At 40.2% G+C, this 24,040-nt stretch overlaps 1 protein-coding gene across 1 annotated transcript in view; it reads left to right on the top strand.

Moving 5' to 3' along the window:
• Copb1 (coatomer protein complex subunit beta 1) overlaps positions 1-23,735 on the top strand; it is a 44,072-nt gene extending 20,337 nt beyond the window's left edge. The window contains exons 9-22 of the mRNA XM_008853519.3: positions 296-403; positions 486-632; positions 1,366-1,511; positions 2,829-2,925; positions 4,091-4,251; positions 5,700-5,820; positions 9,117-9,344; positions 9,517-9,696; positions 11,288-11,432; positions 17,399-17,518; positions 20,314-20,459; positions 21,481-21,570; positions 22,622-22,777; positions 23,369-23,735. Of these exons, the coding sequence (XP_008851741.1) occupies positions 296-403; positions 486-632; positions 1,366-1,511; positions 2,829-2,925; positions 4,091-4,251; positions 5,700-5,820; positions 9,117-9,344; positions 9,517-9,696; positions 11,288-11,432; positions 17,399-17,518; positions 20,314-20,459; positions 21,481-21,570; positions 22,622-22,777; positions 23,369-23,428 (1,905 nt within the window). The 3' untranslated portion in view covers positions 23,429-23,735. The remainder of the gene's footprint in view (positions 1-295; positions 404-485; positions 633-1,365; positions 1,512-2,828; positions 2,926-4,090; positions 4,252-5,699; positions 5,821-9,116; positions 9,345-9,516; positions 9,697-11,287; positions 11,433-17,398; positions 17,519-20,313; positions 20,460-21,480; positions 21,571-22,621; positions 22,778-23,368) is intronic.
• The last annotated feature ends 305 nt before the right edge of the window (positions 23,736-24,040 follow it).

The following is a 24,040-nucleotide window of genomic DNA, read 5'->3' as shown; positions in this document are numbered from 1 at the left end:
TTGCTGTGGTGTCATTAGCTTATTCCTCTGACTTTTGTACTTCTGAGGAAATACAAGTTGGATGTAAAACTTGATAGAGTCCAAGTATGCATCGTCAGCTTGGATGCCTCTTCTCCAGTATTACTGCTTCCTGTCACATTACACTTAGAGACCTAGAATATCTAGTTCTTCCAATGCTAAGTAATGTCGTTATTAATCAAAGGATTAAAGTGTTGATGGACAAAAAGTACCAATGTGCAATTTTGATATTTTTCTTGTGAGGAGGAAGTTGCTCTAGTTTTTTGGTCTTTTTCAGGATCTGGTCATGGATATCCTAAGAGTATTGAGCACACCAGATTTAGAAGTGCGCAGGAAAACTCTGCAGCTAGCACTGGAGCTTGTCTCTTCTAGGAATGTTGAAGAGGTAAAACAAACGTTGGTGCCGTTTGCAAGAGCCAGTCCAAATAAGATGTAATTCTCACTCACTTTCAATTTTTTGCCCGTAGCTGGTTATTGTCTTGAAGAAGGAAGTGATTAAAACAAACAATGTGTCTGAGCATGAAGACACTGACAAATACAGACAGCTCCTTGTACGAACACTGCATTCCTGCTCTGTCCGTTTTCCAGATATGGCTGCAAATGTTATTCCTGTGGTAGGTGATTGTCTTAGTTGTAAAACTCTCTAGACATTTCTTTATTTTTTAAATTTTGGTTATTTAACACTCAATCTTCTGAAATCTCAACTACCTAGCTTCTAAAATCTTACTTTGGGGCTGGAGCGATGGCGCCACAGTTGAGAGCACTGGCTGCTCTTGCAGAGGATGTAGGTTTGGTTCCCAGCACCTACATGGTGGCTAATACCCATCCTTAACTCCAGTTCCAAGGAACCCCATGCCCTCTTCTGGCCTCCATGGGCATTGCATGCATGTGGTATACTTACTTACATGCAGACAAACACACACATAAACAGAAACGGTCTTTTAAAAAACAATAAGAAAAGAAAATGATTTTTATGGGTCTGGCATGGTGGTGGTGCACACCATTAAGCCCAGCATTTGGGGCCGAGGCAAGCAGGCCTCTCTGAGTTTGAGGCCCCACCAAGGCTACACAGTGAGAGCCTCCCTCAAAAACAAAAAAAAAGAACTGATCTTTATGTATATTCTGTGAAGGTGGGAACTCTGATTTCTTTCTCTTCATCAAAAACTTAGCTGCACATAGGGAAGACCGAGTTCATGTCTATAATCATCCTTATTTCTCAGCTTACGTTCTGTTGTGTCTTGAAAATTACTGACTTGTGTTCTCTGTTAATTTGTTAATTTATTTCTTTAGATTATTTACTTTCTGAACACTGTGTAACTTAGTCCTATTTCCCTTTTTACCTGTTAGTTAATGGAATTTCTTAGTGACAGTAATGAAGCGGCAGCTGCTGATGTCCTGGAGTTTGTTCGTGAGGCCATTCAGCGTTTTGACAACCTGAGGATGCTGATTGTTGAGAAGATGCTCGAAGTCTTTCATGCTATTAAGTCTGTCAAGTAAGTTTAAAATGCATTGGAGTGTAAGGGTGAGCACTTTATCGGCTTCTACTTTCCAAGTGTCAGTTGGTAGAAAAATGTAATCAAGAGGAAATGATTCAAGACAAGCCAAAATAAGACATATGCGGCAGGATAGTCATCCCCACCATCGTCCCAGTTCACAGTGCACAGGATTGCTTGTGCTAGGTTTCTACGTTCTAATTTCCTCTAAAACAGGGAGTCCTAAAATGACTGTGGGAGCCTATTTTTGGAATAGCATCATTTTCAGATATTATTATGTCACCACAAGCATTTATTGTCAAGGATTGAAAATCACAGCCTAAGTCTGCCATTTTTCCCTTAGATAGCCTTGCCAATGAGAGAGGGTAATTGAATACAGATTTGACTTCATTTAATGCATTTGATGGATAGACTATAGAGATTTATAGTATGTTTGCTTGGGTGGGACGGAGCAGAACAAAATCACTTCAGTCATACAGAAATGACGATGTGATGCACATGGAAGTAAACAAAATTTTTCATTTATTTGAAAAACATCAAAGTTTTGATTTCACAGCCGTGATCTTTTGGAACTTCTAGTTTCTATGACTGGTGTTGTTTTTCTGAATAATTTCAGCTAAATTCTTAGGAAAAGAATAACCAAAAACTTGATTCAATTTAACATTTTAAAATATAAATATTGTTGCTTTTAGGGGGAGGGGATCCTTCTGTGTAGCCCATGCTGGCCTCAAACTCGGGTTCCTCCTGCCTCAGTCTCCCAAGTGCTGAGATTACAGGCGTGTCCTACCACAGCTGGCTGTCATTGTTTATTTTCTCTGTGCTGGGATTAAACCCAGTAGCACCTTGTGCATGCTGGGCAAGCACCCTGCCAATAAGCTAACCCACCCCCGCTGTGTGCTTCCAGTTCTCTATAGACCATTCTGTTCAGCACTGTGTCTCTTCCGGTGATTACAGTAAAAAATGAGATGAAATTTTAAAATTATGTTAAAATAATATATTTCTTATAATAAAATATGATAAAGCCCAATTTATTTTAACTGTTCCCTAAAATGGGTCTTGTGTGAGACATTTTGGTATTTAATTTTTACTACTCGGCTTATCAATTTTAGAATGTATCTTATAATAGTGAATGAAAATAGCTGTTTCTTGTGGTTTCTGAAGAGAAAGTTTACTGTTTGGAAATGTTTTTCTGAAATGTTCCTTCCTTTGAAGTACAGAATCTTGTTTTCTTACAGTCACTTAAATCCACAAAGAAATATTTGTGCTTCAGGGGTTTTTTTCCAGGTCTGTATTTGAGGTCTTGTGATCTTGTCCTAGGATTTACCGTGGCGCATTATGGATCCTGGGAGAATACTGTAGCACCAAGGGAGACATTCAGAGCGTGATGACAGAGGTCCGCAGGTCCCTTGGGGAGGTTCGTTTACTTAAGTAACTTCTGCTTTTCATCATGGCTTGTACTTTAGAAAACTTCTGGGCTAGCATGTAGCTCGGTGGTGGAGTGCATGTCTAGCACACATGCAGCCCTAGGTTCAGTCCCTAGCACAACAAAAAGAACAACAGCAGACGTTTACATGATGATTTGCTCTTATGTTTTTGTTGACTAGTGTCTGGGCTAAAGAACACTGAAAATTGTATTTTAATTTTCCAATTAATTAAGCCTAGGGCTACGGAAAAGGAAGGTACCCTGCCTCTGTGAGAACAGTGTCACCTGTCTATATTATTTTCCTTTGGGTAAGATTTTGATTGAACAAAATAGTCTGTGTTTTAAAAGAAAAAGGCGGCTGATAAAATTCTGCTATAGCCTATGTCTTTTGAAAGAAAGCTAACTTTAGACTGTTCATGTACCAATATTGGCAGTATTCCTTCATCCAGACAACCTCATGGTAGACTACAAAGAACAATGGGCAGCTTTGTTAGGTGACGTGAGTTCTTTCTTGAATCTGCCCATCGTTAGCTCTGTGACCTTCACTTTCAGCTCCTTAACTGGCTGGACTTCAGTTTTTCCTCTGTAAAATATAAACTAGGTAATGGCTAAAGACACTTAAAGTTCTTAAATACATGATAAACTTAAAGTATCAAAGTAATAAAATATGTCCGTTGCCCTTTGATCAATTAAAAGGGTGGTTGAAGTTATTTATATAGATGAGCCCTTTCTTATGTTTTAGAAGGGTGAGTGTGGTTTGGTTACTATTTCAAGGGAAGAGTGAAGAGGAGGAATAAGGCCCAGTGAGTAGCTGCTTGAGCTGGGCACCGTCCTGTAATCTTTCTATCAAGTGACTTGTACAGAAAGAATTAAGATTTCCCTTTAACAGATTAAGAAACGAGGCTCAAAATGTTAAATGATTTAGCATCGTACAATTCATAAGTGGCAGAGTGAGAAGTCAACCCAGAAACGTGCAGATCCAGAGCTCCTGTTCTTCCCACCACCTTGTTCTGGGAAGGAAGGAGATCTGAGGGCAGAGCTCCAAGTTTCAAAAATCGCATTGGGAGAATGCCTTCTTTATAGAAATAATCGACTATCCAAATATAACATTCTTACTGTTGATGTTATTAAATCACTTCTTCCATTTGACTTTTAGATCCCAATTGTAGAGTCAGAAATAAAGAAAGAAGCTGGTGAACTGAAACCTGAAGAAGAAATAGCTGTTGGGCCAGTTCAGAAATTAGTCACTGAGATGGGTACCTATGCCACTCAGAGTGCCCTCAGTAGCTCCAGACCCACCAAGAAGGAAGAAGACAGGTAACCTGCATCTGACATGCCAGCTCAGATGCTTCCTTATTTCTCTTGGATATAAAACTGTCCTGTGATTTCCTTTCTCGTACTGGTTTTACAGCCAAAATGAAGGTGTTTGCCATTTAAGATCCTTGAAAGAAGGTAGCTATTGTACCTTCCCCTAGGAATTGTGTCTGTGCTTTTAGTCCTTTGTGGCTTTCATCTGTTTTAGTTCCAATAATTATTCTATTAAAACTTCCTTTACTTACATAGAAAATGTTAAGTTGATGATATTTGAATAATGTGATGATATTTGAGTTTGGTTGCCTGTTATCATCTAGGAAGATATTTTGAAACTTTCCTTTTTTCCTTCCCTTTTTCTTTGTTGTACGTTTCTGAAGATAAAATCCATGATTTTGCACACGCCGGACAAGCACTCTGCCAATAGAGCTCTAACCCCACTCCAGGTTTTCCATCTCTGATTGATCAGATGGTGCTTTCATGGTTGCTTCTTTATTCTGCTACTTTATAGGAAGATGAAAAAATGATGTATTAAATTTTATCACTTATGTGCTAGAAACTATGCCAAGTAGTTCGTCTCATATGGTCTTGACAGCAGCTCTTTGAGAGAGTGTAGACGATGTCCATTTTCTTTTTTTCTTTCATTTTTAGAATTGCAAATTTACATTCTAAAATACAATTACACATTTTTAGTTTGAGAATGACATCAGTTTCCTCCCTCCCTCACTCCGTCTCCTATGCCCCCCAGGCTATAATTTTTATCTCTAAAAGTTCAGTTAGCTGTTTTACATTTTCCATAGGGCACAGGTAAAGGCACACTCGGTCTGTTGAAGAGTAAAAAAACAATTATGGAAAACCTTTTGGTGCCTGGGAAAGGGAGAAGTCTAACTTCAAGGCCTGGTTGCCCAGGACCATGTGTGGATTCAAAACTACAACTGGCCCCCAGGGGAGCTGGGAAGTCTGTTCTAGAGAATCGAGCTTCTCAAGACCAGAATCTGACAGAGACCTCCTACATGGGGAAGTCCTCCATCCTCCACTCTGTGCCACCATCAGCCCACCACCAGAGGAGTGTGGAACCATGGCTCACAGTAGGGGACCAGCTCCAGGCTCATGTGAGGGGACTACACGATGTGCATTTTCAAGGAGAGTCATTTGAGATTTAGAGATGTTTGTAACCAACTCTATATGTAAATAGATAAGCTGACATTTGGAAGTAGCTTATTAGCTCAATACATAAATCCTTAATTAAACATTTTCTTTCCATTCATTTGACTGCTGGATCATTTGAAGAAACCTATAGTTTTTTTCTTTTGAGAACCAAAGAGGAAATTAACTGAGGTCCTTATCACTAAAGAGAGACAGCAGGAATAGCCTATCTGAATCATCTTTGGAACGGTACATGCTGCCTGGGACCTTTGAGTTTCATGTTCTCATGTTCATTGGTTTCTTTGCAGACCACCCCTGAGAGGATTCCTCCTGGATGGAGATTTCTTTGTTGCCGCCTCTCTGGCCACAACTCTGACCAAGATTGCATTGCGCTATGTTGCTTTGGTTCAGGAGAAGAAAAAGCAAAATGTATGATCATTTATTCTACTTACCCAACTATTGCTTATTGAATGTCTACTCTGTGTATTGAACATTGAGAAACTCAAATTTTAATGCTAAAATTCCTAACATAAAAGAGCTCATGGTTTAATAGAGGAAGTGGACACAATGACTAAAATTGGCAAAGAAATAAAAATAGTATCGTGATTAGTCAGTGAAGAGGATATGAGTTTATGAAATCACTTCTGTCTGCTAAGGTCTGTCAGGGGCCAGTGAAGGAAATCACTTGTCAGCGTCTCCAAGTACCTGTTTCATCTTAAAATGTCTCTTAAATAGTTCTCGTCTGCAGCTGGTACCTTAATTTTGGTTTCTGGCAGTTCTGAATATATTTTCATTTACAGTAGTGAACTTCCACTCCCCCCGAGCCTCTACACTGACCCTTTGTAATATTGTCCTACATTTCCTAACCACATGTCCTTTTTTGTTTGTTTTGTTTGGGGGTTTGTTTGTTTGTTTTTGAGTCAGAGTCTTCCTGTAGCCTCGGCTAGCCTGGAACTCACTAGGTAGACCAGGCTGGCCTCCATCTCACAGAGAGGCACCTACCTCTGCCTCCCTAGTACTATGGTTGGATTAAAGGTGTGCATACTACACTTGACCTGGCTGCCACATGTTCTGTTATAAACTGTGTTACATTGCTATTTTTATTGTAAATAGCAAATTCTCTTTTTAAAAATTAATTTTTTAAGTTGGCAAAGTAATGAGTTTCACTCTGGAATCTTGACACCTGTGATTGTACTTTGTCTGATCTGCCTCACCTCACCCTTCTCCCTCATGTTCTGTGTCTTGCCCCTGGTTGGTTCTCACCCTTCCCCCACAGTCTCCCCTTCTACACTCATGTCACATGAATTCCCTTACTCTCTCTCCCCCTCCCTTAAGATCTTTCTTTCCTTGCCATGATCTTCTCTCTAGTTTTGTGACCTATATACTTACACGTATGTACACATATATATAATTTTAAATTTAAGTTTAGCATGAGAGAAAACATGGTATTTGTCTTTCTGTGTTTAGCTTATTTTCCTTACTAAATCTTCTTTTTAAAAACAAAATGACAATTTTGCCACATGGTGGCGCACACCTTAAATCCCAGCACTTAGACAGCTCAGGCAGGGGGATTCTGAATTTGAAGCCAACCTGGATTACATCATGAGGTGCTGTCTCAAAAAAGAGAAAAGGAAAGAAAAATGTGAACATTCCCTCTGAGTTTTCTTTCTGGTGCCCAAACTGAGATAGAAAAGAACAGATACTGAGAGTTGGGAGCAGCACAGAGTTCATGCACCTTCCAGGGCGCTTCCCCTGCTGGTTTTATTCTGGTAAAATATACGGAGCTTGAAATTGCCATTTTACCCTTAATTGTACATCAGTGGCATCAATTCTACATTTAATGCATCATCTCAGTTATGTTGAGTACAGTCACGTGATTAAGCAGCCATCCTACCCTCCCTCTCAAGTGCTTTTCTTATCATCATAAACTGAAACTTTGTAATCAGGGACTAATAACTCACCCTCTCCCTGCCCCAGTCCCTGGTAACATGTCATACTTTAAAAAATTTATTGTTTGTTTGTATGTATGTGTGACATTTTCTTTATCTCTTTGTCATAAATAGTCAATTACCTGTGCCATGCATGGTGATACCAACCTATAATCTGATACTTTCCATTTGATATTTTCTTTCTACCTAAAGAACTGGATCATTCTTATACAACAAGTCAGCTGGTAAACAGTTCTCTCAGAACCAAGATGAGTGGCACATCCCTGTAATCAAAGCACTCAGGAGGCTGAAGCAGTAGCATTGCAAGATTCAGGCTAGACTGAGCCACTTAGCAAGACCCTATCTGAACAGATACATAAATAAAAGAAAGGAAAAAGAAAAAAATCTCACAGTTTTGATTTACCTAAAACTTTACTTTGCTTTCACTTAGGAAAAAAAGCCTCTTCCTAGTGGGATTCTGAATATATATTTTATCTTTGTTCTTTTCAAATTTATTGTTAAGCTAAATGAGGAATGAAGTAATCAAAACTGAGGATCTGGTATGTAGCTTGGTGGTAGAGCACCTGCTTGATATATATAATGCCCTGGGTTTGATCCTCCACACCACAAAAAGTAATTAATAGTAACTTTGGGAAAAAAGTCACACAGTTGTAACAGTGAACTATGGATGTTAATGTGTGGTGGGGACGGGACATCAGTGGCAGAGCAGTAGAAGTCCTTTGGGGTTGTGATTGGCTTTTATGTAACCTTTTTTTCCCCTAGTGAAAAAAAAAATCATTTCATGTTTTATGAACTGCAGGTTCATTTAGCATTGTAGCAGACATTTTTCCATGTTTTTATCCACTCTTCCTAGTCTAGTATTTAGCATCTTTGTAATCCAAGTCTTCAGCAGTTTTTACAGCAGTGTTTGTTTCAAGAGTCCACATTGATTTTCTTCATGAGTGGTTGCTTCACTTTTAGAGGTTGGGAGAATGTTTGCTGACACCAGCTAAAAAGAGCCAGGTTTCGTGTAATGTGTGTAGTTAATACACTGCTGTGCTTGGTACAAAGGAGGATGCAGCTTGAATTTCCATGGTCTTCATCAGCACTCCTGTATGTGTGCTATTCGCATCTCTTTGTTTTCTGTATGTAGACAGGAGTGCATCTGGTATCAGTGCAAGACCCAGTCTCAAATAAAAGGGGGATGGGGCTAAAGAGATGGCTCAGCAGTTAAGAGCACTGACCGCTCTTGCATAGGACCCAGGTTCAATTCCCAGCACCCACATGGCGACTAACAACTGTTCATAACTCCAGTTCCAGAGAATCCGACGCCTTCTGATCTCTGCCAGCATTGTATGTCAATACATGCAGGCAATACACCCACATAAAATTTTAAAAATGAATAAAATTTCTTTTTTTAAATAAAAAGATGACTTCTAAGAACTGATACCTCAGATTGACCCGTGGGCTCCATGTGAATGTGCGTGCACCCCTAGACGTGAACACACACAGAAAGCAAATGTAGCAAAATGTCAGCAATTGGTGAAGTGCATCAGTCTTTGAGCTTTTCTGTTGGGCTCAAAGAGAAAACCATTAAAGTTGTTGCTGTTTTTCAGCTAAGGGTCAGTGAAGCCTTAGAAGATTGACAAAACAAAACAGGAAGAAAATGGGGGAGGGGTAGAGAAATAAATGTAGAGGATTTGAAGTCTTAAGTCAAGTGAATCCTTTGTTAGTTATAGTAAAGCGACATTAGTGCACTTGAAGAATCAGCAGTGACCAGTTTCTCTACTTTTCTAGTCTTTTGTTGCTGAGGCTATGTTGCTCATGGCAACTATCCTTCATTTGGGAAAATCCTCTCTTCCGAAGAAGCCAATTACTGATGATGATGTAGACCGAATTTCCCTGTGCCTCAAGGTCTTGTCGGAATGCTCACCATTAATGAATGACATTTTTAATAAGGAATGCAGACAGTCTCTTTCTCACATGTTATCTGCCAAACTTGAAGAAGAGAAACTATCCCAAAAGGTAAGGTGTATGCAGTAGGGCCATAAAGGACTTTATACGTTGGGCTTTTTTTCCTTTTTAATTTTGTTGATTTTTCGGTCTCCATATGTGATGCTGTGACCCCATGAAAGGTTCTGAAAAGCTGTTGTTCTTTCCTTATAAAAAAGACATGTGTATCGCTTTCTCAACACAGAAAGAATCTGAAAAGAGGAATGTGACAGTACAGCCTGACGACCCCATTTCCTTCATGCAACTAACTGCTAAGAATGAAATGAGCTGCAAGGAAGACCAGTTTCAGCTGAGTTTGTTGGCAGCAATGGGTAACACACAAAGGAAAGAGGCAGCAGACCCACTGGCATCTAAGCTCAGCAAGGTAGCAAATACGAAAAATCAAACGGGAATTATTGAAATTGACTACTCAGTCTAGTAATCAGAAAGCCAGTGGTCCTGATGTGTCTATATTTTTTGTGATTTTTGTTGTCGTTTTAGTCTGTGGTGTTTGTTGCTGTTGTTGTTAAATAGTTATATAGAATGGAAGGGGGTGTGTGCACTTGTGTTCTTGAGGTGGGGATGTGCTAAGTATCCAGCCCAGGACCTTGATAATGCAAGGCAAGCCACGGTACCACCGAGCTGTACCTCCAGTCCTTTCATCAGTCCCTGTGATTGATAAGTTCGTGAAACTTGATTAGAACCAAGCGTGGTGTAATGTAACCTCAACACTGCAGAAAGATTGCAAAGTCAAGGGCAGTCTGAGCTACATAGCAAAAAGAAAGACTCCATGAGCCAGGTTAATCCCATGAGTAAACAGTCTCAAATTGATTTTATTATTTCAGGTAAAATCAGTAGCAGAATTAGAACTACTACAACATTTTTTCTCTTAAAATTGTGAATTGGCATTTGAGAGCTGAGACAGGAAGATCACAAGTTTGAGGCCAGCCTGGACTATATAACCTTGCCTCAAAAAACAAGAACAAATTGATAGCAGCAATCTTACATTTATGATCTTTTAAAATTTTTCTTTCAATTATGGTAGAAATTATGGAACATAAAATTAACTATTTTAACCTGCTTTTTTTTGGTGAGGTTTTCTTTTTCCTACTGTTGAGAATTAAACCCAGGATGTTGCTGGAAGTAGCACTCTACAGCTGAGCTGCTTTGTTTTAACTGTTTTAAGTGTATAGTTCTGTTGTATTGCTTAAATGTACATTATTAATGTGCAGCCATCTCTAGAACTTTTTCATCTTGTGAAACTGAAATTTTGTACCCATTAAACAATAACACCCCATTCCTATTTCCTCCCTGCCCCTGGCAACCACCATTCTACTTCCTGTTTCTATGATTTGGACTCTTTCTACCTTATACAAGTGGAATCACTTAGTTTTTTTTCTTTTTGACTTGCATTTTTACTTAAAACAATGGCCTCATTGTTCAACATGTTTATAGTATGTAAATAGAATTCTTTTTTTTTTTTCCTTTGGTCTTTTTGAGACAGAGTCCCCCTTGCAGCCCCGCCTGGCCTGGAACTCACTATGTAGACCAGGCTGGCCTTGAACTCACAGAGATCCGCCTGCCTCTGCCTCCCGAGTGCTGGGACTACAGGCATGCACCACCACGCCTGGCGAATTCTCCTTTTTTAAAAAAATTCTTGACATTTGTTTTTTTGTTCTGGGGGTGTGTCAGTGATAGAACTCTCGTCATCAGGCTTGGCAGCAAGCACCTTATCTGCTGAGCCAGCTCACTAACATGCGTGTGGAAGTCAGAACATTTTACAGGAGTTGGTTCTAAAATTCCAAACATACTACTTGTAATTATCCTGTTTCCATTTCTAGAGTCTAATTTCATTAGACTTAAAATAGATTTTCTAATCTAAACACATCTTTAATTATCAGATTTAATCCTTTTGTTAGGATATGTTTAGCCAAATCATTTCACTCATTTGATTTTGTCTATTTTTGTTTTGATAGGTTACCCAGTTAACAGGTTTCTCGGATCCTGTCTATGCAGAAGCTTATGTTCATGTCAATCAGTATGATATTGTCTTGGACGTACTCGTGGTAAACCAAACAAGTGATACTTTGCAGAACTGCACACTGGAGTTAGCTACTCTAGGTGAGGAGATTTATCATAAAGGAAATGCTATTCTTTATTAAATAGAGAGAGGCATAGTTTTCAGTATAAAAATCTTCTTGAGTTCTTAATAATATTTTGGATCAGTTTAAGATTTAAAGTTTTCTCTTTTTTTAACTTTTATTTTTTATTTTTATTTTATTTTGAGTGTTTTGTCTGTAAGTGCACCATGTACACAGAGGCCAGATGAGGGTGTTGGAACTAGCTACGAACCAGTTATCTGGTAACTAAACCTGGGTATTCTGCAAGAGCAGCCAGTGCTCTTAACTGCTGAGCCACATCTCTCCAGTTTTCGGGACCTGTGTCATGCTGACTTAACTTGTGCTCTTGATGTGTGCAGATGGGTTCTGAGTTTGATCTCATATTTTTCCTAGACATAATGACTTTTGATTACAAATTCATGGGTTGGGAAGTAGCTCAGTTGGTAGAGTAATTGCCTAGCTGCATAAGGCTTTAGGGTCAGTGTCCAGCACTGCATTAACCCAGTATGATAGGTACACACTTGTGATCCCAGCAGGAGGCTAAGGCAGAAAGATCAGGAGTTCAAGGTCATTGTCAGCTATACCACCATGTTGCACTAAATTTTCCCCTCTCTGCTGAGAGACCCACACTCACTCAGGGTCTTGCGCTCCTGACGTGGTTTGACAAAACTGACACAACACATTCTATTTGGGTTTTGCATAGTTTTTGACATTGGGGACACTACAAAGGCCTGAAACACTGCCATCAGCATGTCCCGCCCCCAGTGTTTCCCAGATTTTTGTGCATGGCTGCTCGTCTGCCATTCCCAGCTCTGTTCCCTGTGTTCAATATGGCAGTGGCTCTACCTCTTTTCCCAGTGTACTCAGCATGGGTATCTAGATGCCCCCCCCCCCGATAAATTCTAGCCTTTTGGGGGTACCTCCAGGTTACACTCCACCCCTTTCTTCCAACTCTTACACACTTTCCACCCATCTTTTCCACAGGGGTCCCTGAGTCTTGGAGGGGGTGATAGAGTCTTGGAGGGGGTGATAGGTGCAGGATGATCATGGCGAGATACTGACCTCTTGGGCCTCCCCATCATTTGTCTTCAAGACATAGTCACTGATCTATCTCAGTGGTGTCTCCCTTACTATAAAGACAAATGGAAGGAAGCAGACACATCTAAACAAACATGGGTGCAAATGCAAATGTCTAGAAGATGTCCCGACAGGTGTACCATAGTCATACTTGCAGCGGCTTCCCCGCTAGGGCCTACAGCCTTCCCTGACAACTAGATGCCCCCCCCCCCGATAAATTCTAGCCTTTTGGGGGTACCTCCAGGTTACACTCCACCCCTTTCTTCCAACTCTTACACACTTTCCACCCATCTTTTCCACAGGGGTCCCTGAGTCTTGGAGGGGGTGATAGAGTCTTGGAGGGGGTGATAGGTGCAGGATGATCATGGCGAGATACTGACCTCTTGGGCCTCCCCATCATTTGTCTTCAAGACATAGTCACTGATCTATCTCAGTGGTGTCTCCCTTACTATAAAGACAAATGGAAGGAAGCAGACACATCTAAACAAACATGGGTGCAAATGCAAATGTCTAGAAGATGTCCCGACAGGTGTACCATAGTCATACTTGCAGCGGCTTCCCCGCTAGGGCCTACAGCCTTCCCTGACACAGCAGGTTGGCCTGGTCTGCAGCACCAGATATGTGTTCCAGCCCTAGGAGTGGGCCTTATTCAATTAGAAATTTGTCAGTTGTGTGTATGTTAGTCAAATCATTTTTGCATCAGCAGGAATTGCTTGACATGTCCATAGCGTGCAGCACACGGGTCCATTATTGAGTAGAATCATTGGGGATCCTTTTCCCCCAACCACCTGCATTGCATTTTCTGGCACTACAAAAGCCATCCATCCAGTGGCATGGAGTTTTCACCTTAGTCTCAGCTCTATCTGTCCTCTATGCTCACATTATGCTGTGTCTTCAGCAACATGGCCTTACCGACCTTTCTAGTGTACAACTGACATTAGTGGCAATAGCCTTGTTAATTTTAGGACCTCTAGGATCTCTCTGGCCAACAGCTCATAAGGGGGCAACCCACCCCTGGTACTGTAAATTTTTCTTAATGGTTGTACAGTTTTGGGAGCCTTTGTTTTTATTTTTATACCGGATTAGATGTTGTAGGCTTTTCCCAATCATCCCAGTGGGTATCATTTGTGTCTTTCCCAACCATAAAGCTTTCAAGAATCTTACAGCTGTAGCTGGCCTTTCTTTCTTCAGGAGTACTTGATATCTTTCAAATGGGTTTCACATCTGTAAAACACTGAAAGGTTAACATCCTATATTAAATCAGTCATAGACAAGGTCTAACAGAGCATGAAAAGGTTTTATCTATTTGTATTAATTGGTTTCTCCATAGATTTCTGTTGGGTGCCATAGCATGGGTAAGAGGCATTAACTTGGTTAGTTCTTTCCTATCTTTAGTTACCCCTTTGGATCCGTTCGTTCGGCATTCTGGGGATTTTACATGGAGTCTCTTTGTATCTTTTTATCCTTGATGAATTTACAGGTGCTGGCTCAAGTTTCCTGACTTTGAACAGGGCTAAGGAGGCAGAGAGTTTCTCCTGTTCTTGCTGCACCTGTTGGTTCCCTGAGTCAGGCAGGTCCTGGGTCCGCCTCCTGGCTGTGGACATATATGCCATCTCTCCATTGACCATACCTGGCTGCTCAGGGAGGCCCTGGTGGGAAAAACTGCCTTCACCCCTAGCATAGCCTTTCTCAGGAGCAAAATGTACCTTATTTAATCTTTAGGGATCCTTAACCACCCCTGGGACAGTTTTTATCCTCTGAATGCCTTTTCTGAACTGTTCTTCAGGTTTTAAAGCCTTCCAGAAACCCCTTAGTACCAAATTAGGTTTTCTATCAATTTTTTCTTTGGGAATTTGGGCTTCACATAAGTCTTGCCACATTTATCTTTGAGTGACTCAAACAGACCATTTCTTCTGCCTGGGCATTTTTACATCTCTTGTAGGTTGTTCTGTTGTTCTACAAAGACATTTTACGTGCTGGTTTGAGTCACTTAGATCTGCCAAAGCCTCCCTCACTTTACAAAGACCTTGTCCTGTTAAAGGACGTAGCAAAACCATTAAAGCTCTGTACCATTCTCAAGGTCCCAGTTGAATTAAGCTTTCCTTTATATCTCTGGTGAAAATAGCCCTATCTGGCCCAGTGAACTGGGCATTATATATTGGTTTTCTCATACCTAGTTCTCTCAGTAACTCCTGTGCCTCTTTTATAGTCCTCCAGCCCCTGCTAATCATGGGAGTCCCCACTGGTGATGACCATGTATCTTTAATACTTTGCACAAGCCATCACGTTAGGGATTGCTCCTTCCTGAATTGGCCTAGGTTAAACAACCTGTCTCAAGGATGGATGGGTGGTTATATAACTCAGCTATGAAGCATCTGAAGGACTTATACTGACATTATTTGCTCCCGTGTCCCATACACTCACAAGCCATGTAGTGAGGGGCTCTTTAATTGCTTGTTTGAAAGTCTTTCCTAGCCCCAACAGCTCCAGTGTGGAATATTTTCTCCTAACTATTTTCTCCTAACTATTTTCTCTTTTTGTATTAAAAGTTAAATCTGAGGGGCAGCTTTAGCTACTTTTATTTCTAGGTTGTTTCTTTTCTCATTACTATCTGTCTTTTACTCTGGGTCCTTTGACTCCTGGTCCCCTAACCTTATGCAAGTTAGAATCTCCTGTTTTTCCTCTCTCAAGCTCTGAGACTGAGACTTAGCCTTTTTAGCCTCCCTTGAGGCTGTTGCCTTTGCCTTCCACAAGTCTTTTATTATGTAAAGAAGTGGCCACACCCTCCTCTGGATTCCCCTTCTACTTCCAATGCTTGCAAAATGTTTTCTAGACTCTCCACAAGCCTTAGGGAATTTTCAGACCCAGGTGGCAGCCCCTACCTCTCAAGCAACTCAGCTATTTTCCCACATTTGCAGGATGGCTGTGACCCAGAGAATTCCCCCTTTGAGGCCATCTGCCTCTGCGTGGCCCGCATCATTCTAGTTACATATTTTATGATCCATTTTGGGACCCATGTGACCGCTACCAACCCCATTGCTTTTCCTGAACTCCTGTGGTTTGTCGTTTCCAGCGTCATCCTGCTGGGCTGTGCCAATTTGTTGCACTAAATTTTCCCCTCTCTGGTGAGAGACCGGTGCTCAGTCAAGGCCTTGAGGCCCTGACGTTGATTAACAAAACTGACATAACACATTCTATTTGGGTTTTGCATAGTTTATGACATCCAGTAAGGGGTGACTTACAAAGGGATGAAACTGCCATCAGCATGCCCCGCCCCGCGGTCTCTTCCAGCTTTTCACATGTGGCTAGTCTGCTGTTTGCAGCTCTGTTCCCGTGTTCAATATGGCAGTGGCTCCACCCTTTTCCCAGTGTGCTCAGCATGGGTCTCCAGACATACCCCCCCCCCAATCAATTCTAGCCTTTTGGAGGAACTTCTGGGTTACAAACCAGTTCCTAACCAACCTGTGCAACATTACACTGTCTCAAACATAAATAATAAAAACATATTTACTAAGTAGCCCATTTAGTTAAAATTTAATTGCCCTGGCATATGCTTAAGTATTTTCTGAATCCATACTCCTACCTGCTACACGTGGCCAAGGCAGTGCGTCATTATTTACATTTGCAACATGTGATTTTTTTTTTTTTTTCCCTTCATAATAAAACTGTATGAGCTTGTGGAGAGATGACTCAGCACTTAAGAGCATTAATTGGGATCCCTGGTTCAGTTCCCAGCACCCACATGGACTGTATATAACTCTAGTTCTAGGGGATGTGACACCCTCTTCTGACTTCCACAGACATTGCATGACACAGATGCACTTACGTACATGGAAAGCAATACACTTAAACAGATAAAAACACATTTAAAAAATCGAGAAAATATTAAAAAATAAAGATAAATGGATCACGTTCTCTGTGATTACTTTTCTTTCTAGTTTTGGAAGTGTAAAATGTATATAGGATAGCACAGTGCCGCCAGCAAGTTCCATGCAGGAGATATGGAAGTACATTAGAACAGATGAGAAAATGTACTTTGCCCCGTCTTCCTCAGCATGGCTGTGCCTGCCGTGAATTTACAAGTCCTGGGCTGGAGAGATGGCTCAGCAGTTAAGAGCACTGACTGCTCTTGCAGAGGACCTGGGTTTGATCCTTAGCACCCACATAGTGGCTAACATCTGTAATTCCAGCTCCAGAGGATCTGACACCCTATTCTGTCCTCCACAGGCATTGCACAACCTGGGTGCAATTACACACATGCAGACAGTACACTCATACAAATAAAATAAAAATAATAAATATTGAAGAAAGAACGTATAAATCCTGGGGCTGGAGAGTTGGCTCAAGGGTTAAGAGCATTGGCTGCTCTTCCAGAGGGCCTGGATTTGCCACTTGGTGGCTAACAACCATCTGTACTCCAGTTCCAGGGGATCTGACACCCTCTTCTGTCCTCCACAGGTGCTGCACACATAGAAATGCTTACATACATAGAGGCAAAACACACACATAAAAATAATTTTTTTAAATTCATAAAAGAATTTACAAGTCCTTTAGCACATCATGTTATCTCTTTGTGATGGAATAGATAGTTTAAAACAAGTGTTTTGAGACGTTCATATTTATTGACATAAAATGGTCTACTTAAGGTACCCCTCCCACACATACATTAAATATAGAATTATTTTGAGATGCCTATTATCGTTCAATAGAAAATATGCAGATTAATATGAATAACAAGATATTAGATGATTTCTCTTTTTGTCCTTATAATACTTGAGTCACACACTTCTCATGGTCCTTATTTTACTAGAAATTATTAATTTGTGTACATTTTAACATTTTATAGTTAATACATGTGATTTTATCTATGTCCAAACTTTTTTGTTGTAGGGGATCTGAAGCTTGTGGAAAAACCATCTCCTTTGACTCTTGCTCCTCATGATTTTGCAAATATTAAAGCTAATGTCAAGGTAGCATCAACAGAAAATGGAATAATTTTTGGCAATATAGGTAAGATTCTGTTTTATGACTTGTGATACTTGAATATTTTTATTAACAAATTTGATATTTTGCATCTGTGGTCATGGCTTGAGGAAATGACCAGAGTTCATTCAATTATTTATGGGGTACTCTGTGTTCTAGATACACCAAAATGAGCTAGGCAGAGTCACTGTCCCCAAGAAGCCACCAGGCAAAAGAGAAAGAGAAATAATTAAATAATTTAATTCTGAATTCATTAATTTAGCTAATTATTTAAAATAATAAAGGACTACATGCTTTGGGGTCATATAAAAAAACATAAGTATGGAAAGCTGTATAAGGTAAGGCATGTTATTAAAGGATAAAATTTGAACTGAATCGGAAACTCCACATAGGCACATGTGGCCAAGCACACACAGTAGTTCAGATACTGAGGTAAGCTTGTACAAAAGCTTTCAGTCAATACACATGTTATCTGGCAATTTCCATCCTAAGGATAGTCTGCCATAGCAAGAACCAAAGGATTTGTCTTCAGATGGTGTCAAGTCAAATAAGGGAAAACAGATGCAAAATAGATCATTACATACGTAATGGCAAGTGCCTGTACTAGGTTTCTTTCAGTGAGAAGGAATTTGGTCAGTTCTCAGAATGCTGTAGGAGATTGGAGGAGAAACTTAGGAAAGGTTTTCCAACTCAGCTTGAGTTGGGTTTTTATAAAATCAGCCAGTATTGTGCAGATGAAACAAATGCAAGTCATTTGCTGCCTAGACTTAGAGTAGGCTGGAGCAGAATAGTAGGGAAAAAACATGAGAAGGTCACTGAGAACTTCTGTTTGCCACGCTAGGGATTTAGGCGCTTATCCATGGAAAAGGAAGACTGGGGAATTTTAACGAGTGAGTTATATGATTAAATATTTCTGGGACAGCATGTAGTGCTGTAGAAGATGATGAAGATCACCTGCCTAGATTATTGCAGAAGCCTCTGTGAGAGAGGAGAGAAGGCCTGAACCGGTATGGTAGTGGTTTGAATAGAAAGAAGGGCTGATTGTAATAGATGGTAAGGAGGTGGTTACTGATTGTACAGAAAATGGCCAAAGTAGCCCTCAGATATCCAAATTCAATTGTTGGGTGGCTGACACAGGAGAGAAGAGCAAATTTGAGAGAAAAATGGAAATTGATCTTGAGCAAATTGAATATAAAGTAAATATATTCAAGAGAAGTTAGTCATAAATCTGGAATTTGAAAAAAGTCACAGCTATAGACAAATACTTGTTTAAATCCATAGGACACTGGAGATACAGCTCAGTTGGTAAAGCTTTGCCTTAAAGGTGATAGGTTGGGCTTGGGTGGCGCACTCTAATTCCAGCACTCAGGAGCCAGAGGCAGGTGGATCTCTTGAGATCAAGGCCAACCTGGTCTACATAGTGAAGTTCCAGACCAGCTGAGGTAACAGGGAGATCCTGTATCAAAAAGAAAAAAATAAGTGTTCAAAGTGACATGAAGTCTGAAAGCTAGGTCCTCTGGATTTGTCAGCTGCTGATAGTAAAGCATTCCTGTGGTATGTCTTACAGGTTAAGACTAAAAGACGAAGCAAAGATGAGATAGGGCTTTTTTTTTTTGGGGGGGGGGGGTCTTTTTGAGACAGGGTCTCCCTATAGCCCCAGCTGTCCTGGAACTCACTGTGTAGACCAGGCTGGACTTGAACTTGCAGATATTCGCCTGCCTCTGCCTCCTGAATGGTGGGATTAAAGGTGTGCGCCACCACTCCCAGTGAGATTGGGCTTTTTTATGATCCAGGTCTTGCTGTCACTCAGCTGGCCTAGAACTCTGGATTCTCTTAACTCAGCTTCCAGAGTGCTGAGATTAAGGACATGCCAGCTAAGACTTTTTTAAGGAAAAAAAAAAAAACCTTGGGTACATTTATAGACTGTAGGGAACAAAGTTGACAGAATGGAAAAGTAAAGACATAAGACTGAAAGAGATAATGATTGTTGGAGTGAGGTCCTGAACCAAAGCAGGGATCACAGAGGAGAGGAAGGTAACTCTTGAGGAGGAGAGCAGCACTTCTCTGCGGAGGTAAGAGTTGCTTTAGAGATGTACTTTTAGATAAGGGGCCACAGACTAAAGGAGGATGTTCTTGGTCACCCTCGGTTTTCTCTGGAAGTACAAAGAAGAGATTAGAAAAGAAGAAAGGTTGATCCCGATCAAATAACTTTTTAAAAGTTTGTTTTGTACTTTGAGACAGTCTCACTGGGTAGCCCAGACTAGCCTCAAAAGTGAGGTACTCCTCTGCCTCAGTTCCTGAGTGCTGGAGTTACAAGCAAGCACCATCACACCCAGTCCAGATTATTTCTTTCTACTATGGAAGAAACAGTCACGGACAGATAATCTTTTATTACACAGAACAAGGATTCAACAACACGGCTTCAAAGTATTAGGGAAAAGGAGTGGATGGAAGATGGGATAAAAATTAGCCAGGTACTTGCTATGGGACACTGAGCTGCTCGTGTCGGGTGCAGTATCTGACCCGTAACAGCTGTTGTATACATACTCACTGAACTGTGAACTGTTTGCTTAACAGCAAAAGACAAGATCTTACCTGAGTTTAAGTCCCAGTTTTACTGCTTATCAGTTATGTAACCTATTTGACTTCTGTGCTTCTCTTATCTGTAAGATGGAAAATAGTAATGTAGAAGTGGTGGGAATATTCAATTGTAATATTTATAAATCACTTAGAGCATATATAAATATTTGCTAATATCATTATTTGTAATTTTTAATCTCCCTTTGCCCTTGTGATGGGGATCTTTTTGTTCCGTGTTACAGTTTATGATGTCTCTGGAGCGGCAAGTGACAGAAACTGTGTGGTCCTCAGCGACATCCACATTGACATCATGGACTACATTCAGCCTGCAGCCTGTACTGACGCTGAGTTCCGTCAGATGTGGGCTGAATTTGAATGGGAGAACAAAGTTAGTCTCTGATAGATTTCCTTACACTCCTTGATTTTCTTTTGCCTGGTGATGAGGGATTCTTTAAAATTCATCCCACTAAAAAGTATCAGATGTGAAAAGCAAGTAATTTTTATCACCTGTTCTTATAAATTGTCATTAACTAAAAATTATGCAAGTAGGTTAGTAATTTGCTGTTGTTAATTGAATTGAATAGCAGTTCTTTTTATATTTTTGTTGTTTTGCTTTTTTAAACATTTTATTATTTAATGTGTATGAGTGTATTGGTACATGTATGTAAGTGCACTTGTTAGTGCACATGGAGGTCAGAAGAGGACATCCAGTCCCCTGGAACTGGAGTTACAGACTGTTGTTAGCTGTCTTGTGGATTCTGGGAATCAAACCCAGGTCCTCTGCAAGAGCAGCTGGTGCTCCTAACCACTGAGCCATCTCTCCAGCCCCTTTTTTGTTTTTTTGTTTTGTTTGAGACAAGGCCTCACTATGTAGCCCGAGCTGACCTGGATCTCCCTGTAGACCAGGCTGGTTTTGAACTCATAGAGGTCTGCCTGCCTTTCTCTCCTGAGTGCTAGGATTAAAGATACATACCACCATGCCCAGCTTTTTTTGACTTTTTAAGACAAGATCAGACTGTGTAGTCCAGGCAAACCTCAAATGCCCAATCCCTCATCCAGTGTCCCCTAAGTCCTGGGATTATGGGTTCACATTGTCACAGCTGGCTGGAGTTCTATTGTGTGAATGACACCTTACCACTGCTCTGAAGGCCGTATGAAGCTGGTGGCCTGGTGGGGAGCTTTGCTCCTTGATTTTTCTTTGAAGCCTCTGCATGTCTACATTGCTGTCAAGTCTCTGCATCGTCTGCACCGACACCAGCCTGCGAGTTGTTGGCACTGCAAGTGTCATTTGCTTTTCTATTGCCCACTCTTCCCGTACCAAGTCAGAGGGAGGTTCTGATACATAAAACACCAGTAATCCACAACTTTCTCATTGTAGGGTTTATGATCATAACTTTTTTCTTCTACAGGTGACAGTTAACACCAATATGATAGATTTAAATGACTATTTACAGCACATCTTAAAGTCCACCAACATGAAATGCCTGACTCCAGAAAAGGTAAAATGTGACTGGAAGGTTAAGTCTGAGGAGAACACTGCAGTGGATCCCCAGCCTCTCGTGTTTAGTGTGTTCCTGCTGTAGTTTGTCACGGGAAAAGCAGTGTCACTCTGGAATATCTAAGTGAATACCCAGAGGATGCTTGAGTCTGCTTGCTTCTTTCTGCTGAAATGTAGCATCCTAGGTGTTCGCGGTGATGTTACTCAACTGAAACAATCAAATTAGGTTTTCCCTTTTTGTCTCCTCTGCCTTTTAGATAGAGACTTATCCAAGATAGTTTATTTGTGATGCTGGATGAGCAAATGTTTCTGACTTCTGTGAACAGACTACATCAGAATAAATCCATTATACAATGGCTTTCTGCTATGCCTTTAGGAAAAAAGACTAGGAGACAAAATTGAAGTTAAATCTAAGTTTCTTTTTTCTTCATAAAATTTCCCTTAGTGTCAAAATGTGCATCTTAATAATAAGAGAATGTCTGTGGTCAGGCTGTGGGGAGTAGCTCAGTGATAAGAGCGTTTGCCTAGAATCTACCACAAACAATACGTACAAAGTAGAAAGAAAGAAAGAGAGAGAGAGAGAGAGAGAGAGAGAGAGAGAGAGAGAAGGAAGGAAAGAAAAGAAAGAAAGAAAGAAAGAAAGAAAGAAAGAAAGAAAGAAAGAAAGAAAGAAAGAAAGAAAGGAGAAAGATGGAGGGAGGGAAGGAAATATGTTTGCTGCCATACAAGTAGGGTTTAGTTCAGTTTCTTCAGTGAATACTGAGTTCAACTAAAGTCTTTATGAAGGTTAAAAGTGTGGTGCAGGAGGCAAACAAGTAAATAGTATTGAATATGTAAATACAAATTTAAATAAGTACTTTCTAAAGTCAGGTTTACTGACTATAATACACAGAAAAATTCTCAACTTTTGCATAGTTGTTTTGAGTTTTGGCAAACTCAAAAGGTCCTGTACCTGTCAGCACATAAGTAATAAGTAGTATTTAAATGACAAGTTGGTTTGGCCAAGGTATAGTTCTAAGTAAAGCACTGAATTTATCCCAAATTCTTCCCAGGCCCTTTCTGGCTACTGTGGCTTCATGGCAGCCAACCTTTATGCCCGTTCTATATTTGGAGAAGATGCACTTGCAAATGTCAGCATTGAAAAGCCAATTCACCAAGGACCAGATGCTGCTGTTACTGGTCATATAAGAATTCGTGCAAAGAGTCAGGTAACAATACCCTTTTTTGAGGACATATCTGAACTTAGTAAAGAGAGGAAGAATTTTATGTCTTATTTCTTTAACATTTTCTGTTCTGTGCATGAGATGAATGTGTGTGTGTGTGTGTGTGTGTGTGTGTGTGTGTGTGTGTGTGTGTGTGTGTGTGTGGACGTGTGGACGTGTGTACGGTGTTTTCTGAACTTCATTTAAAATGGCCTATCATTCTGGGATATTTGCTTAAAACCAGATTGATTCCTATAGGGTGTTTTTTAAAATGGATTCTCTAGAGTTTTGACAGAGTATAAATCTAGTGACTGTTAAATCTAACACTAATCAACATTACTAAGGTCAAACTTTTAGGAGTCTGTTTTGTACATCCTTAGTTTTGTTTTGAATATGTTGTCTGTCATTGAAGGGAGGCTTAGTTATGCTGAGATGACCTACTGTTGTGCATAGTTTCAGTAATTACAAACATCTTTGCTGCATCTGGGGATATAGCTCAGTGGTAAAGTCCTTGCCTAGCATGTATAGGTCCTGGGTTTAATCCCCAGCAATACAAAAATTAGATTAAAAAACAGATTTCTTCACTCTTCTTTACAGGGAATGGCCTTAAGTCTTGGAGATAAAATCAACCTGTCTCAAAAGAAGACTAATATATAAGACTAAACAAAAAGGCGTTGGAAGTCTGTAGTTAAAGCTTTGGTGTGGGCCTGCTGGACTCCAGCCTCTTTGGTGTTCTTCAGTCTCTGTGTTTCAGAATCTGAGTTCATGCTAACTGCATTCCAGCCTTTCCCCTAAATCAAGAATGAGTTTAAAATTACAATTCGTCTTTTGTCTTAGCAGTTCTGAATGCTGTCCTCAAAATATATAATGTCTCTCATAGGTACCAAGACCATTTTCACAATACAATAAACAGATCTATTCATAAGTTTTTGTTATTTTATAAATAAATAATTACTTCATTTTAGATTATGTGTCTGGGCTTTTTGTAACTTAGGTTGTAAATTTCCATCATAAATTTACTTTTCAAATTGTTAATATGCATCCCTAATAAGAGAACTTAGAAAGCCATTGATATAAAATGAAGCAGGTCCTGGTTTACTTGATTATTACTCTATATAACAGCATCAATATTTCTAAATATTTCTCATAATATTTCATTATAATTTAAGATAATTAAGAACATGCTGTCTCCTTCAGCCGGAGTTCATAGTAGCTCCTCTAAGGTCTTTTCTCAAACAGTACCAGGGAGAAAGTGTCAAAATAACTTGA

This window comes from Nannospalax galili, unplaced genomic scaffold (genome assembly GCF_000622305.1).
Source record: "Nannospalax galili isolate Female #2095 unplaced genomic scaffold, S.galili_v1.0 scaffold44, whole genome shotgun sequence".
Classification (NCBI taxonomy): Eukaryota; Metazoa; Chordata; class Mammalia; order Rodentia; family Spalacidae; genus Nannospalax; species Nannospalax galili.
The sequence above is the reverse complement of the archived record's forward strand: the minus strand, read 5'-3'. Positions and strand labels throughout refer to the sequence as shown.